The 12,960-nt window shown below is 34.7% G+C and overlaps 2 protein-coding genes across 3 annotated transcripts; one reads left to right on the top strand and one right to left on the bottom strand.

Annotated features, from left to right (window-relative positions):
- The first annotated feature begins 5,452 nt into the window (after nucleotides 1–5,452).
- Nucleotides 5,453–6,429, top strand: LOC133695323 (nuclear transcription factor Y subunit B-3-like). The gene has a single exon (XM_062117256.1). The coding sequence runs from the start codon at nucleotides 5,613–5,615 to the stop codon at nucleotides 6,285–6,287; it is 675 nt and encodes a 224-aa protein (XP_061973240.1). The 5' UTR covers nucleotides 5,453–5,612; the 3' UTR covers nucleotides 6,288–6,429.
- Nucleotides 6,430–8,417: 1,988 nt separating this feature from the next.
- Nucleotides 8,418–12,570, bottom strand: LOC133695322 (cytoplasmic tRNA 2-thiolation protein 1). Of its 2 annotated transcripts, XR_009842430.1 has the most exons (11): nucleotides 12,234–12,570; nucleotides 12,005–12,119; nucleotides 11,772–11,914; nucleotides 11,535–11,654; nucleotides 10,821–10,933; nucleotides 10,642–10,734; nucleotides 10,488–10,528; nucleotides 10,243–10,309; nucleotides 9,743–9,854; nucleotides 8,988–9,239; nucleotides 8,418–8,879 (listed from the first exon to the last, which is right to left on the bottom strand). XR_009842430.1 is itself a non-coding variant. In XM_062117255.1 (10 exons), exons 1-10 carry the CDS (start codon nucleotides 12,324–12,326, stop codon nucleotides 9,075–9,077), a joined length of 1,062 nt encoding a protein of 353 aa, XP_061973239.1. In that variant the 5' UTR covers nucleotides 12,327–12,569; the 3' UTR covers nucleotides 8,418–9,074. The 2 variants fall into 2 exon arrangements, 1 of the variants encoding a protein (XP_061973239.1); XM_062117255.1 differs by having other exon boundaries at nucleotides 8,418–9,239; nucleotides 12,234–12,569.
- Nucleotides 12,571–12,960: the final 390 nt, after the last annotated feature.

Here is a 12,960-nt window from a genome sequence, read left to right as displayed (position 1 = left end):
CTAATAACCTCAAATCCAAAATCACCTAAAAAAACAAAAAATCAACCAAATAAAAATATCTAAATAAAGTCTGGTCTCCTTTTATAGGAATGTTTGAAGACAATAACCACCGTCATTAAAATTTCTTTATCAAATAAAACTCATTAACACTGATAACAACAAGTTTCATAGCCAAAAAAGTGGCTCAATTGACAACTCTTTTTTCTACCTATGTTTTGGCAAGTTTATCTCTCCTCTCTTTAATATAAAAATTAAAAAATAAATAAAATAAACTTTTGTACTAAAATAAAAATTCTTGTGAATTTGTGGCTCCACATTTTACTTTTTAGTCCTTTAACTTGTAATATGGTACTTTTACCATAATTCCACACCTAATTTAATCTTGTTAGGCTGAAAAGGGATGTAATTGAAAGAAAAAAAGAGGAGATGCTTCACTTTTCATCACTAGATCATTTCTTAGTTGTTTTAGATGTATAAGTAATGATATTAATCATTACTAGTTTCATTGCACGCGCTCCATTGTGAGAACTGATTTGAAATGTCAGTAACAATTTTTTTAATAACATGTATAAATTCATAAAATACCAAGTTAACACGGTCAAAATCCGATCTGACTAAAAAAATTAAGATAATGTTATTCGAACTTATTTATATAAAAAAAAATGTTAAGTGATATTATTTGTTAACGTAAAAAAAATGTTCAGGTCATAGGAAACTCTTTAATAGTATCATTAAACGTTAATCAATGGGTCAACCTCGAAATCCCCCGACCTAACTCATCGCCTAGTTCAAGTTTCAAATTAAATTATGTGTGAGTTGTCCCAATATAACGCACTCAACTTAATATGTTTAAGGACAATTTGAATGATAGGTAAAAACATGATTTGGCTTTAAAAAAATTCAAGACAACATTTTTTTTTAATATTGAAATGAAAACATATTGGATCATTTCCAATCAATCTGAATTAACTTGTCATATTCTCAACCTAGGTCGTGAACACAACCATAATGAATTAACCCAATTGAGCCATTTTTCTCTTTCTTTTCCTTTGCCTTCTTCTCGTCCTAATTGAGCTTTTATTGGACTAATACAAGATGGAATTATGGATTGGATTGAAAAGGTTTTAGAGAGTCAATGATTAAATTAAACAAAAAAATATCTAACATGTGTAACTCATACGCTAGTGTGTGAGGAATGTTGTTATATTGAAAAGGTGATAATGAGTTTGTTTTCTATTTATTTTTCAAAAAAATATGATGATGAATGGTGTTATTTTAATGATGATGAACAGTGTCATTTTGCTATCTTCCCTCTCTTGTAGTTTGATTAAACTAAAGGCATTTTTCTCTGAAAATACATCCAAAATTTATTTTTAAAAGAAAAAAAATAGCTATTAACTTTTTAATTAGCAGAAAATCATCAAAAAAGTGCTCGTTTGGCTTTGCAACTACTTTTTAAAGTACTAATAATAATGTTAGAAAATTTTACATTTTTTCCTTTTTAATTGTATAATTTTAATTAATTAAATTTTCTTTTTTTAATATGTAAAATCTCAAAAAAAAAAAATAATTTTGTTTGATTATCGTATTTATTTTTTTCTATCCTGCATAATCTTCCACTATTATTTTTTTTTAGTCACTACTTTTTAGCTCATTTTTCTTTCTTTCTTCTTGATCCACTCTCTAATTTTTTTATTTTTTTTTCTAATCTTCTCACAAAAATAAATAAATACACACAAATAAAAAAATTATAAAATGATAAAATTTGATCAAACTTCAAAGGTATATTTTTTTTAGGATTTTTATATTTTGAAAATGCTCAGAAAATACGAAAGCATGCATTAATTTTTCAATTTATAAATAATTTTTTATGTCAAAAATATGTTGGAAATGATTGCAAATTTATTTTTTTATATTAAAACAAATTTTAGCCCAGCTCACGGAAAATCACGAATCAATGACGAGTTTTTTTTCTTTTCTTTTCTTAAGAGACATGGTTGGAAATGATCCTCTCATGCCAACTTGGATTCATTGGTTTTGGATGGTCCGAACTGGTTTGTTTAGTCGGGTGGGTTAAATGCAATTTCGGCTCATTTACAAAAGCGGGCCTGCCCAGGTTATTGGGTTTTCGATTTGGCTGTTCATAATGGCATAGTTTAAATGCTTATTTTTTAAAAAGATGAAAATAATATTTTTTTCTTAGGTTAAAAAATTGTATTTAATGGTACATGTTTATGTTTACCGAGGTTTACACCCTCTTTTTTTAAGGTTAAATTAATGTAATCCTTAATTTAACATTTTCCCTTCTTACAAAAGCTACCAAACAAAGTTGAGGATCTGAAGCGAAATATCAAGAAATTGATTTTTAACGGAATGAAAAATAGATTAATACTATGATTAAAGATGTTTTCTAAAGAGGTTTAAATATTTTTTTATAGGCTATAAAAACTTAAATGAACTAGAAAATAAAATAAAAATCATAACACATAAAAAAATTTAACACAAAATTCAAAAATAAACAATAATTCTAAAAACAACTAAGAAAAATAACAAAATCAGCCTAAACAACAATTTATAAACTTAATTGCAAGAGATATAACATTCTGATGAGCGATGCAATTGCTTCTAATTAAAAAATAATTGATAGGATCTCTTATAGAAATTTAAATATGATTCAAGTGAAATATCTTGTTATTTTCATTTTAAGCTATTATCTCAGTATGATACAAATAAAATTTCTCTTGAATTCAGATATATCCCACTAGCTCATAAAAATATTTATTAAATTATTTGTAAGATCTGTTTGGAGCGTATTGTCGTATAACTGATCACAATCTCCAACCTCTGTGAAGCCGGCTATATCTGAACCCCTCTCAATGGTCAATAGAAAAAATCAAATCAAGAGTGGCTCGTATTGGTAGGGATTTCTGCCTTTCAGTTCATCTTTCTGTTCTTTAGAAAGTGTGGATTCAACAATCTTAACTCTTATATGAGCCAGAATAAAGAACTTGCCCAGCTCATAAGCCATTACATGCACCTTACGTAATTCTTTCGTGCATCTTTTAGCAGAGAATGATACATTCAGAATGGTCAAAACAGTGCATGCTCAGAATATATGATCACAATTTACATCGAAACATCATTTTCGTGCAATATAAAAGAGTGAGAGTTTAATCCTATGATCGATCATATAATCACCAAATTAAAGCCTGCCTTGATGAGATTCTAAGATTGTCTTAGGTGATCAGTATATATCTTTTGTTTGGATGCCTCCGTTCACCAATATCCTGACAGTTTTGAGCTTTTCCAACAACATATTTTATGTGTTAATTAAGCATGTTAATGCTGGAAAAGCTGAAAACTTATGTCAAACCCTAGCTCATCTTTTAATCAATTAGGGTTTTTTTAAAAAAACATGGTTGTGATTTAGATAATATGATGCGAGTCCATAAATAATTGCAAGTTGTATGTTGAACTTGGAACTTAAGTTCTTAATTTATTGAGGAGACAGCAAGTTAAAGACAGTCTACACCATTTTAAAATCATGATGCATGTAATGGTGGAATAAACAGGTAAAGGTAGGTGCCAAAGAAGCCACTTGTGATGATCCTGTCAGAGTGTTATAAACTATTTATTTTTTTCTAAATTTATTCATGAATTTAAAATATAAATGAAATTTCAAGGGTTTGACTGATATACTTTACGAGGCATGGTCAGTGCTAAATCGAACAGGCTTATTAGTCAAAGTTTGCAAATTGCATAACAAGCTTGAATGCGAAGAAATAATTCTGAAAGAAGATAGCTCAAGGTTCAATATTGAATAATTTCTTCACATCCTCCCACCAAGCATGTATATACATAGTTCAAGGTTCAATTAATTGAAGTTTCAAAGAACGAATACGTACTATGTTTAAGTAAGAGATATACTCCAAGGAGAAAACAAATAATATTTAAGGTTTACCACGAAAAATTAGAAATTTATAAAAAAATCATCGAAGAGGAAGTTTTGAAGTGAATTTCTTTTTTTTTCTGAATAGCTTGGGAATTTTCATAGACCACTTTTAGGTTTTTTCTTTAAAAACAAAGAAGAAGAAGTATAATTTGCCGATCTAGGAAATGACAAGGAAGGAATGGTGGCTTCCGATGTGTGTCCGCTGTGTGCGTGTGTAATGGTGAAATATTGCTGACGTTTCTTTCTACCAATCATGCATATTGGGAATTAATGGCTTTTGGTTGTCAGTGTCTTGAGTATGTATACTTAAGACTTAAGAAAGAACACTGAGGAAAAAACAGTGGTTGCCTGGGGAGAATAGCTGTTGATATTTTGAAGCATATCATGGATGTGATGCAAGAGAATCTTGAGAAACATAAAAGGAGCATAAGAAAAGCAAAGTGATCGTCAAGCATATGTGCCAGAGCCACCCCTACAAGACCACCTTTTTCTTAAGCGGTGCAAAGTTATAAACCATGTCCAATGATATGAATTAAAGGCTAATATTATTATATATCAAGAACCCTGATCCAAAATCAGAAAAAATAGATCATGGAGCTTTCATATACGAATATATATCTGCATGGAGACAGGAATGTGGGGGGGGGGGGGGGGGGGTTGCTTGCTTCCATGGATGTCCCATCCACATGTAGCTAGGATTTATTCCACCATTAATTTTATAGCTAGGGTGACCTAATTAAATAACAGTTATCTGATCAGGTTTATCAAGTAAATGTGAGGGGATGTTAACTTTTATCGATCTATATTAGTCATTGAAGCCGCCACTTAACATTGTTCTATACAGTTAATGGCAGTACTCGACAGACAGTAATACCTTTCTTTCTCTCTTTCTTCTCAAAACATTTCAGAATCGATTTTTTTTTAATAAAAAACTGTTCTATGCATCATCTGACATCAAACTCTGCCTATGTTTGAAGGAGTTAACCAAGTTGTTGCATATTATTACCCACCTTACGGAACATATCAAATTGCAGAGGGTAGGAACAGGAGAAAGTGACTTGATGTCGAGGTTCACATTTTCCTTGAGAACTTTACCATGTTTGCATGCACTTTTTCTAACGATTTGGGTTGAAAAATAAAAATGTTTGTTTGTGGTCCAAAAACATTTCTAATTGAGTTTTGACAAAAAAAACCTGCAACGGTTGCGTATCAAAGAATATAGAGGCAAAAGTAGTTTACTTGCCATTGTTTTTCATACCCCACTTGTACTCAACCACCAATGAAACTCCTTCTACGAGAGAATCATGCACCACCTGATAGCTTCTTCATTGATCTTTTGCGAGTCCCACAAATTAATAGCTCTTACTTTTAACCTAGATTCCATGCTTCACAAACCATTCTTTGTGATGGTTCCACCGATCCCTCAAGTGCTTGTCTCTTCCCTTTTCTGTCCGCGTCAAGACCGCCTTTCCGCTCTGTATATTTTTGGCTTCTTTACTCCGCTGCTTCTCGCTTAAATGCCCGAGCCCCCTCATTGGATCCCACAACAAAAACTTGAAGAGCAAAACACTTGTGTCCTCACCCAACCCTCCCTCTCCTACCTACCCTTTTTTTTTGGCACTTGGCATCTTCTCTTCTCCTGCATATTTGGTTGCCTAAAATGACTGGGAAAGTGACCCAAAGCAGCCCAATTGGAAGCCCCTCGTCTGAGAACATCTCAGACAGCTCTTCCAAATTAGAGCAAGACCGATTCCTCCCCATCGCCAACGTAAGCCGGATCATGAAAAAATCCCTCCCAGCAAATGCAAAAATATCCAAAGAAGCCAAGGAAACTGTCCAAGAGTGTGTCTCTGAGTTCATAAGTTTCATCACTGGCGAAGCATCCGACAAGTGTCAACGAGAGAAGAGGAAGACTATAAACGGTGATGATCTTTTGTGGGCTATGACCACACTAGGGTTTGAAAATTATGTTGGGTCCTTAAAGGGTTATCTCAACAAGTATAGAGAGACCGAGGGAGAGAAAAATTCCATGGCTAGACAAGAAGACCAGTTGTCCCCCACCAACCATGGCACTGTCGGTACTCATGAAACTAACAAAGTCAATGGTACTCTTACTGATCCGTCAACTGAGATGGATCTTCAAAGTTTTAACAATGGACTCTACTCACTTGGCACAGAAGTTACAGCCAAGAGCTATGGGGAAAACACAAGGCTCCTTGGCTATCAAGAGAATTTTATGGCCGGTGATTTCAACATGAATAGGATAGGCGAAAACGGAGACAGGAATTGCGATAGAGCTAGGGCAGCTCAGCTTTATCATGGGGTTCGGTGGTAGAGATATACTGATCTTATATATTTATATAAGCTTATCTCTTACTTTGTTAGATCAATTAACTATCTACATCTACATGTCCACATATATGAAGTTAATTGCAGATTGTGCTCTGAAAGTATGAACATCGTAGAGCTTAGAATAATCTCCATGAAATCTTATGCCTGTTCATTTAATACACACACACACACACACACACAGAGTTCAATCACTACAATCTACAACTGTGAACGTAAAGGAAAATATTATACTTGTGGTAAGTGGTACCTTTCTTTTTATTGATGAATAATTGATATATATTACAGATTCATTCACAGAAACAATCGTTACCCATATATATGACTGCCTCTAAAAACTCATCAAAGATGTTTGGCTATGCATACTATACAGAAGAAAAAATCGACCTGGAGAATATGACCTCTTAGTATAGATTAATTATTTCTAAACTCAATCAATTACACAAGCAAGAGGTGGTAGGCACTGTGAACTCTGCACGGCTGTCATTCCTACACAGAGCTTGTGATTTTAGAACTGAAGTAGTCTATCTTCGCAGTATTCCAAACACAGAACATCAGCCCATGAATGAAGCTGAAAACCAAGGTGTAAGGATTTTGCAGTCAAGTAAAGCGGTGCATGGTGCGTGCAAAGGTGACAGATAAAGTAAAAAATGTCAATATCAATCCCAAACCAGCTGAGCCAGCAAGTCAAACCTCAAAGAGAAGTAGTGCACCACAGAAATACGAAGCAAAAGCCGAAGCTGCCATTACATAGGTGGGAATTGAGCCCCTATCCCCAAATGCTTGAGTCCAACTACATCTCGTCAAAGGATAACAATAGCATCATCCTAAATATTCCAAAATAAATCCGAGGGAGAGTCAATGATCCAATGAGACCTCAAAAGCAAGCACAAAATGAATTGGAAACGGGATTCTAGATGTCAAAACAAGAAATAATCAATCAAATGTCAAAATCCTGTTATGATGGATGGTCTTCTCATGGCCACGCGAATACTCTCAAAAACAGCGTCACTTGCCTCCTCGTGAGGGCTTCCAGTTCCAGAGCTATCCAGTAGTGTAGTAGACAGTAGCTTTTTTAACTCAAGAGAAAAGCACAAGAATTAATGGTTACTGTGAATGTTAGGAATCACTTTGATCACCACAGCAAGTTGAGGGCTATATTGCCACCTCGAAACATGGGGTTGTGGACTCTTGGGAGGCCAGATTCCCCACAGGGAGATTCCAGCTCAACTGGGAGTCCTGGCGCCAGGGTGGATTGATAAACCCCAAACTGAGACTGGGAGCTACCGATAATTCTCTTCAAAACAATTATTTCATCCGCAGTAGTTCGTTTCTCCAGTTCTTTTTTATTTAATGAGGGCATCACCAAAAGAGGCTGAAAAGTAGCTTTTAAAACACTCCTAAAGTGCTGTTGATTCATGATCACATGAATTCCACCATATAAACACCATAAAATACAAGAAATGCTCTTAATTTATACCACAAGGTGTGATTGCATTAACCAGACACTGGAGGACCGGCATGAAGCTGTATATTTCTGTGTTTCTCTCTCTTTCACGGATTTCTCTAAGGGTGCCTTCCAGCTCTAGTGATTTAACTTTGGGGCCGAGAGAAAGCCATGTGGTCAGGAGGCAATTGTGTTAACTCTGTTAGCATTAGCAAACCAGTGAGATTTTCCTGACAACCTACACTGAGATGCCCGTTTCGTCATTAAATCAGCGCACCTACCATAAGGGAAGCCCTCGTAACTAAAGAAGCGAAACATCCTTGTAAAAGCTTCTTATCAACAGGATAAGATGGGCATTGGATCTTTTATGCTTTCGGCCAAAAAAATAACAAAGAGATGTAATTGTGCTTTGCTTTCAAAGCAAGACACAAAACTGTTGAAAAAAGAAACAAGGGGCTTGATGATGGTACTCCATCAATTTACAACAGCAAAATATAAATTATTGAATTTGCCGTTGTGAATTGGTGGGAATGGTATATCATCACCCACAAATAAAGAGTTTATTGGGCATGCATTGTTTTCTTAAGTAAAAGTACAGCCTTTTTTAAAAGCAAAGCCATCAATTACCGATTAGGCATTTAATTTTAACAAGAACACAAAAGATAATGATAGAAAATGAAAAGAGGAATATTCTATCATTGCCAAAACGAAATGGTAAAACAGACGCTGGGAATTGACAAAAGTAGCACATCCATGTAATAAGCAATCCTTGCTATTCTAATTCTAATACAAAGCAATGACATTTTTCCCAGGCTCGTTCCTGGGAACAAAAAACATTAACAAGAAGCAAGATCAGTGAAATGATGAAATGGATTCCACTACAGCATGAGTTCCATCTGTTGAATGAAAGACTCCTCCCAAATCCCCCCCCCCCCAACACACACACACACACACACACACACACACACACACACACACACACACACACACTGTTTGTTACTTCTATAATTAACTCAACAAACCAAAAGAGAAGAAATGCTTGTGCACTTTTTATTCAGCCCCCATGTGCCAACATATATTCCACCATTCACTTCTTCATTCTTTTGTTGTATTAGCAGTCAACTGATGTACCTTCAAATGCAAACGTTATCTCTCCTGAATAACCTCAAATATCAAATCAATTCCAGTAACCATGTGGTCCCTGGCATCTAAAATATGCATTTCTCTTCAAGAAATTACCTTCCAAGTATACTCTATTCAGTGACTTTCCGTTGACACCATGAATCAATTGCAAGAAATCCCCAAAACTCAAATGAAACAACTACATCAGAAGTCCAAACTTCCACATTGTTTGCCCTCAATATTCTTTGTTCCATTACTTTGTTTCACATCCTTCCTATGGTCGTTATCTAGGCCTCGACTTCGTCCAATTCCCAGCTTAGGCAAACCCTTATTCAGTCCTTCAAGCAGAACACAGGCTTTACACCATTTCTGTGCATGGAACATCACCATGAAACAAAATATTTGTAGCAGTTTAGAAGCACAGTTAAACATTCTAGGCACTGGCAGAAAAGGAGTTTATATATATTAGATGAAAGGTTTTTATCTATGGTCCTGAAATAATAACTTTGGGATCAATACCTGATTAATTTATAATTGTTATGTGTCAGATAAACCTGCTATATCAGGTTAATACTACTGGTTTAAATCATATGCTAGAAAACAATTGCAAACTTTGGATGATTGGTTTATCAATTTACTAGTAACCAAGTAAGTTTTAATTTCATGGTGGATAATTCATTTGTTTCAATCCATGGGTTTTATAGCTTTTCAGGATAATCTCTGAAAATTTTAAGTCGGGACTACCCTACATGAAATGCATCACATCTACAACATTCAGTCTATCAGATGAGTTGTTCCACCAAACTCATGCCGGATACTAATCCAATCTGAACTCCATGCTTATCTAGCTTAAAAGCAAAAGCAACACTCACCTGGCTTGAAATGTAACCACATCGTTCACATGTCCCCTGCTCCGGCATTTTCGTAGAAGTGGAAATTCTAAAATCTTCCCCTGATTTGATAATGTCAAGTATCGCCCTTGGTCTGCATCAGTAATCAACCAATAATTAATAAGTTAACAAAAAGAGAGATATAAGAACATCACCAAATTTTTGGAGCATACAGTTTCTACTTGCATGTGGTAGAAAATGCAACAAGAAGATCATTAATCAACCAATAATTAATAGGGTAACACAAAGAGAGATATAAGAGGAAAATAACCAAATTTTTGGAGCATACAGTTTCTGCTTGCATGTAGTAGCAAATGCAACAAGAAGATCATTAATCCATGGGCATATTTATACTTCTAACATCCCCGCCCCCCTCCCAACACAAAAAAAAAATAAGAGGAAGAAAAAGAAATTTCACAAAAATAGAAAATAGAATCCTGTTTCAATGATGCTGACAAGGGAGAATAAAGAGAATAGTAAACCTCATCCTCTCCAAATCTTTGATGAACTCACGAGCAAAACCACGATATGCATTAGGTGAATATATGCCTGCAACAAAATACTCTGTGAATAGAGGCAGACAAGCTCAATACCTTATACAAAATCCAATTGATAGACACAAACTTCAGACACCAAGTCCCAACTTCCCGCAGAAGACATGAAGGAAAAATAAAGAAACAAAACAAAAGCAAATTATAACCAAGGAAAACGGGGGAAAGGGTAGTACATTCAGTGGAGAAGTAGTCCAGCCTCTTGAAATAAGCATACGTGAGCATCTTGTTAAGGTTCTCAACTATCACCACTAAGAAACAGGTAGCAATGAAATACAATAAGCAATAAAGAATCTCCATGGGAACTTAACACCATAACCATAAGGATATATAACAATCTCCTTCTCATAGGTGTACTTAAATGGCTTGCATCTTGGAATTGGTCCATCCTCCCCAGTGGTTATTGATGTGCATCTACTCAATCTGCAAGGAAAGTTAAATCTACTCAAGTAACCAAACAATCAGAGGAAGATAAGAAGAAAAAAGATCCTCCAACCAGAATGCATTACCTAGCAATATCCCCTCGCAATATATTCAAGAGTACAGTTTCGGCAATATCATCTGCATTGTGTCCAGTAACCAGCTTGTCTACTTTCAACAATGCAGAGCCACGATCAAGGGCCTTGAAGACAAAGAAATAAACCAACCCCATCAAATACATAAATCTTATTCTTCACATGAAAATATCAATATCAAACTGCATGCTAAAACTTTTTGTACGATCTAATATCTAGCGTGGTTTCAAATACCATTTGAGGCATAAGTTTCAGTTCAAAAAAATTCTTTTTTAAGCATGAACGAAAGCATTCTATTTCTCAATTGACTGAAGTAAAATAAGTGATGCATGAATAAAGCAGTTTAAGAATGACATAAATCAGGCTGTATGAAGCATTAATTGCTTGCCTTGACTAACAACCGAATCAGTGACTTGAACTCTGAACTTAGTTTGGAATAAAAGCAGGGTGTTTCCAACATCATTATTATGAATTTAAGTAATTGTACATCTATTATTGTCAAAGTTGCTTTAGTGTTACCTTTTTCTACACTCAATTATTAATTCTTTTTTTTTCTTTTTCAGGAAGGATGCCCCAAAACATGTCATTCAGGCACCAGATAATCATTTGCAAACATCTATTTATGGAGCCTAATGACATATCTTCTAGATACAGAGCAAAAACAGAAAGCATCAGGAGCGTTGGGGAAACAAAGAGCGATATAAATACCTGCCTACGAAAAACACCACAAAATGTACAATTGTTCTTTAAACCAATCATCTTCACTATCTCATCCATCGTCCATCCATACAAATCCTTGTAGGAAACAATCTTTAACGGCAGCCCATACTAAGAAAAATAACAACAACCATTACATTTGGATTCAAAATTAGCGTGCCCTTGCAAAAATCGAATCACCCGCGCATTCCAATCCAAATCAAACAACAAAGGCTAAAGCTTAGCTACCTGAATTTCATTTCTTTTAACCGTCTCAAGGGAGTCATCCCTATATCCAGTAATGCCTTCATCAACAGACAAGAGGAAGAGATCCAGCCCATAATTGTGTCGACGATTCAACTCGGATAAAACATAAGCAAGCACTGTCGAATCTGCAGCAAACAAACAAAACAAAATCACAAAATGAATAAACAAGCAACCAACATAACCAAAAAAGTGTCTTTTTTTTTATTGTATGTAACCTTTTCCACCGGAGGCACCGATAGCAATCCGCTCACCGGGCTTAAACAGCTGGTTTTTCACAATCACCTGATGAATCTCTTCCTCGAATACCTCGTAGAAACACTCCCTGCATATCTTTTTTTTTTATTTTAATTCAACCACAAAAGACACAATAGCAAGTTCAACTATCAGTACTTGTAAGTTAGGGCTAAAATAGTTAATTTAAAAAAAATAAAAAAATGAATTTACCTGCTCTAGGGTTTTAGGTCTTTTGAGGGCAGCCCTTCTTTGGTTGCAAAGGTAACACAGGCGACCCGCAGCTTTCTTGTGATTTTCCGCCATAAATAACTCTTGCTAGTAACAAAATTGAAAACCTTCTTTATTCAAACTTCGCTTGAGGAGGAAAAAAAAGATAACCTCTTGAAACAAGCTGTGATTTTATTTTATTTTTTTCAATGCTTCCAGGGAATTCTGAAGCTTCTATGAATTTTGAGCCAAAATCAAATTGAATATCACAAATTAAACGAGGAAAAATTTAAATTAAATAATGTCGGGCGACGAGGTGAGAATATATATATAGCAATGCACGAGGACACTTGGAGAGATCATCGAGAACTACTGGACCTGCCTGGGACTGGGTGTACAACCACGCTTGATCCAATAATATAAAAGCCCACGCGCGTGGGCTTTCGTTTCTTTTGAATTTTTTTTTTATCTAAGCCTCGACACTTATTTTTTAAAAAAAAAAGAAAAAAAAATTAAGGCAGGCTGTATAGTTTACTAGAAATCAGTAGCTAGAAAATCAACGGGTTTTTTTAGCTAAAAAAGTCATTTTTACTTTAAAATATCTAATAAATAATTTTAAAATATCAAAAAAGCAATTTATCAACCCAAAAAAACTCTAAAAATCAAAAATCAAAACAAAAAAGAATTTCTCTCTCACCCCTAATCTACTTTTTCATGCAAGAAGAAAATT

Source organism: Populus nigra, chromosome 5, assembly GCF_951802175.1.
Source record: "Populus nigra chromosome 5, ddPopNigr1.1, whole genome shotgun sequence".
Classification (NCBI taxonomy): domain Eukaryota; kingdom Viridiplantae; phylum Streptophyta; class Magnoliopsida; order Malpighiales; family Salicaceae; genus Populus; species Populus nigra.
The sequence above is the reverse complement of the archived record's forward strand: the minus strand, read 5'-3'. Positions and strand labels throughout refer to the sequence as shown.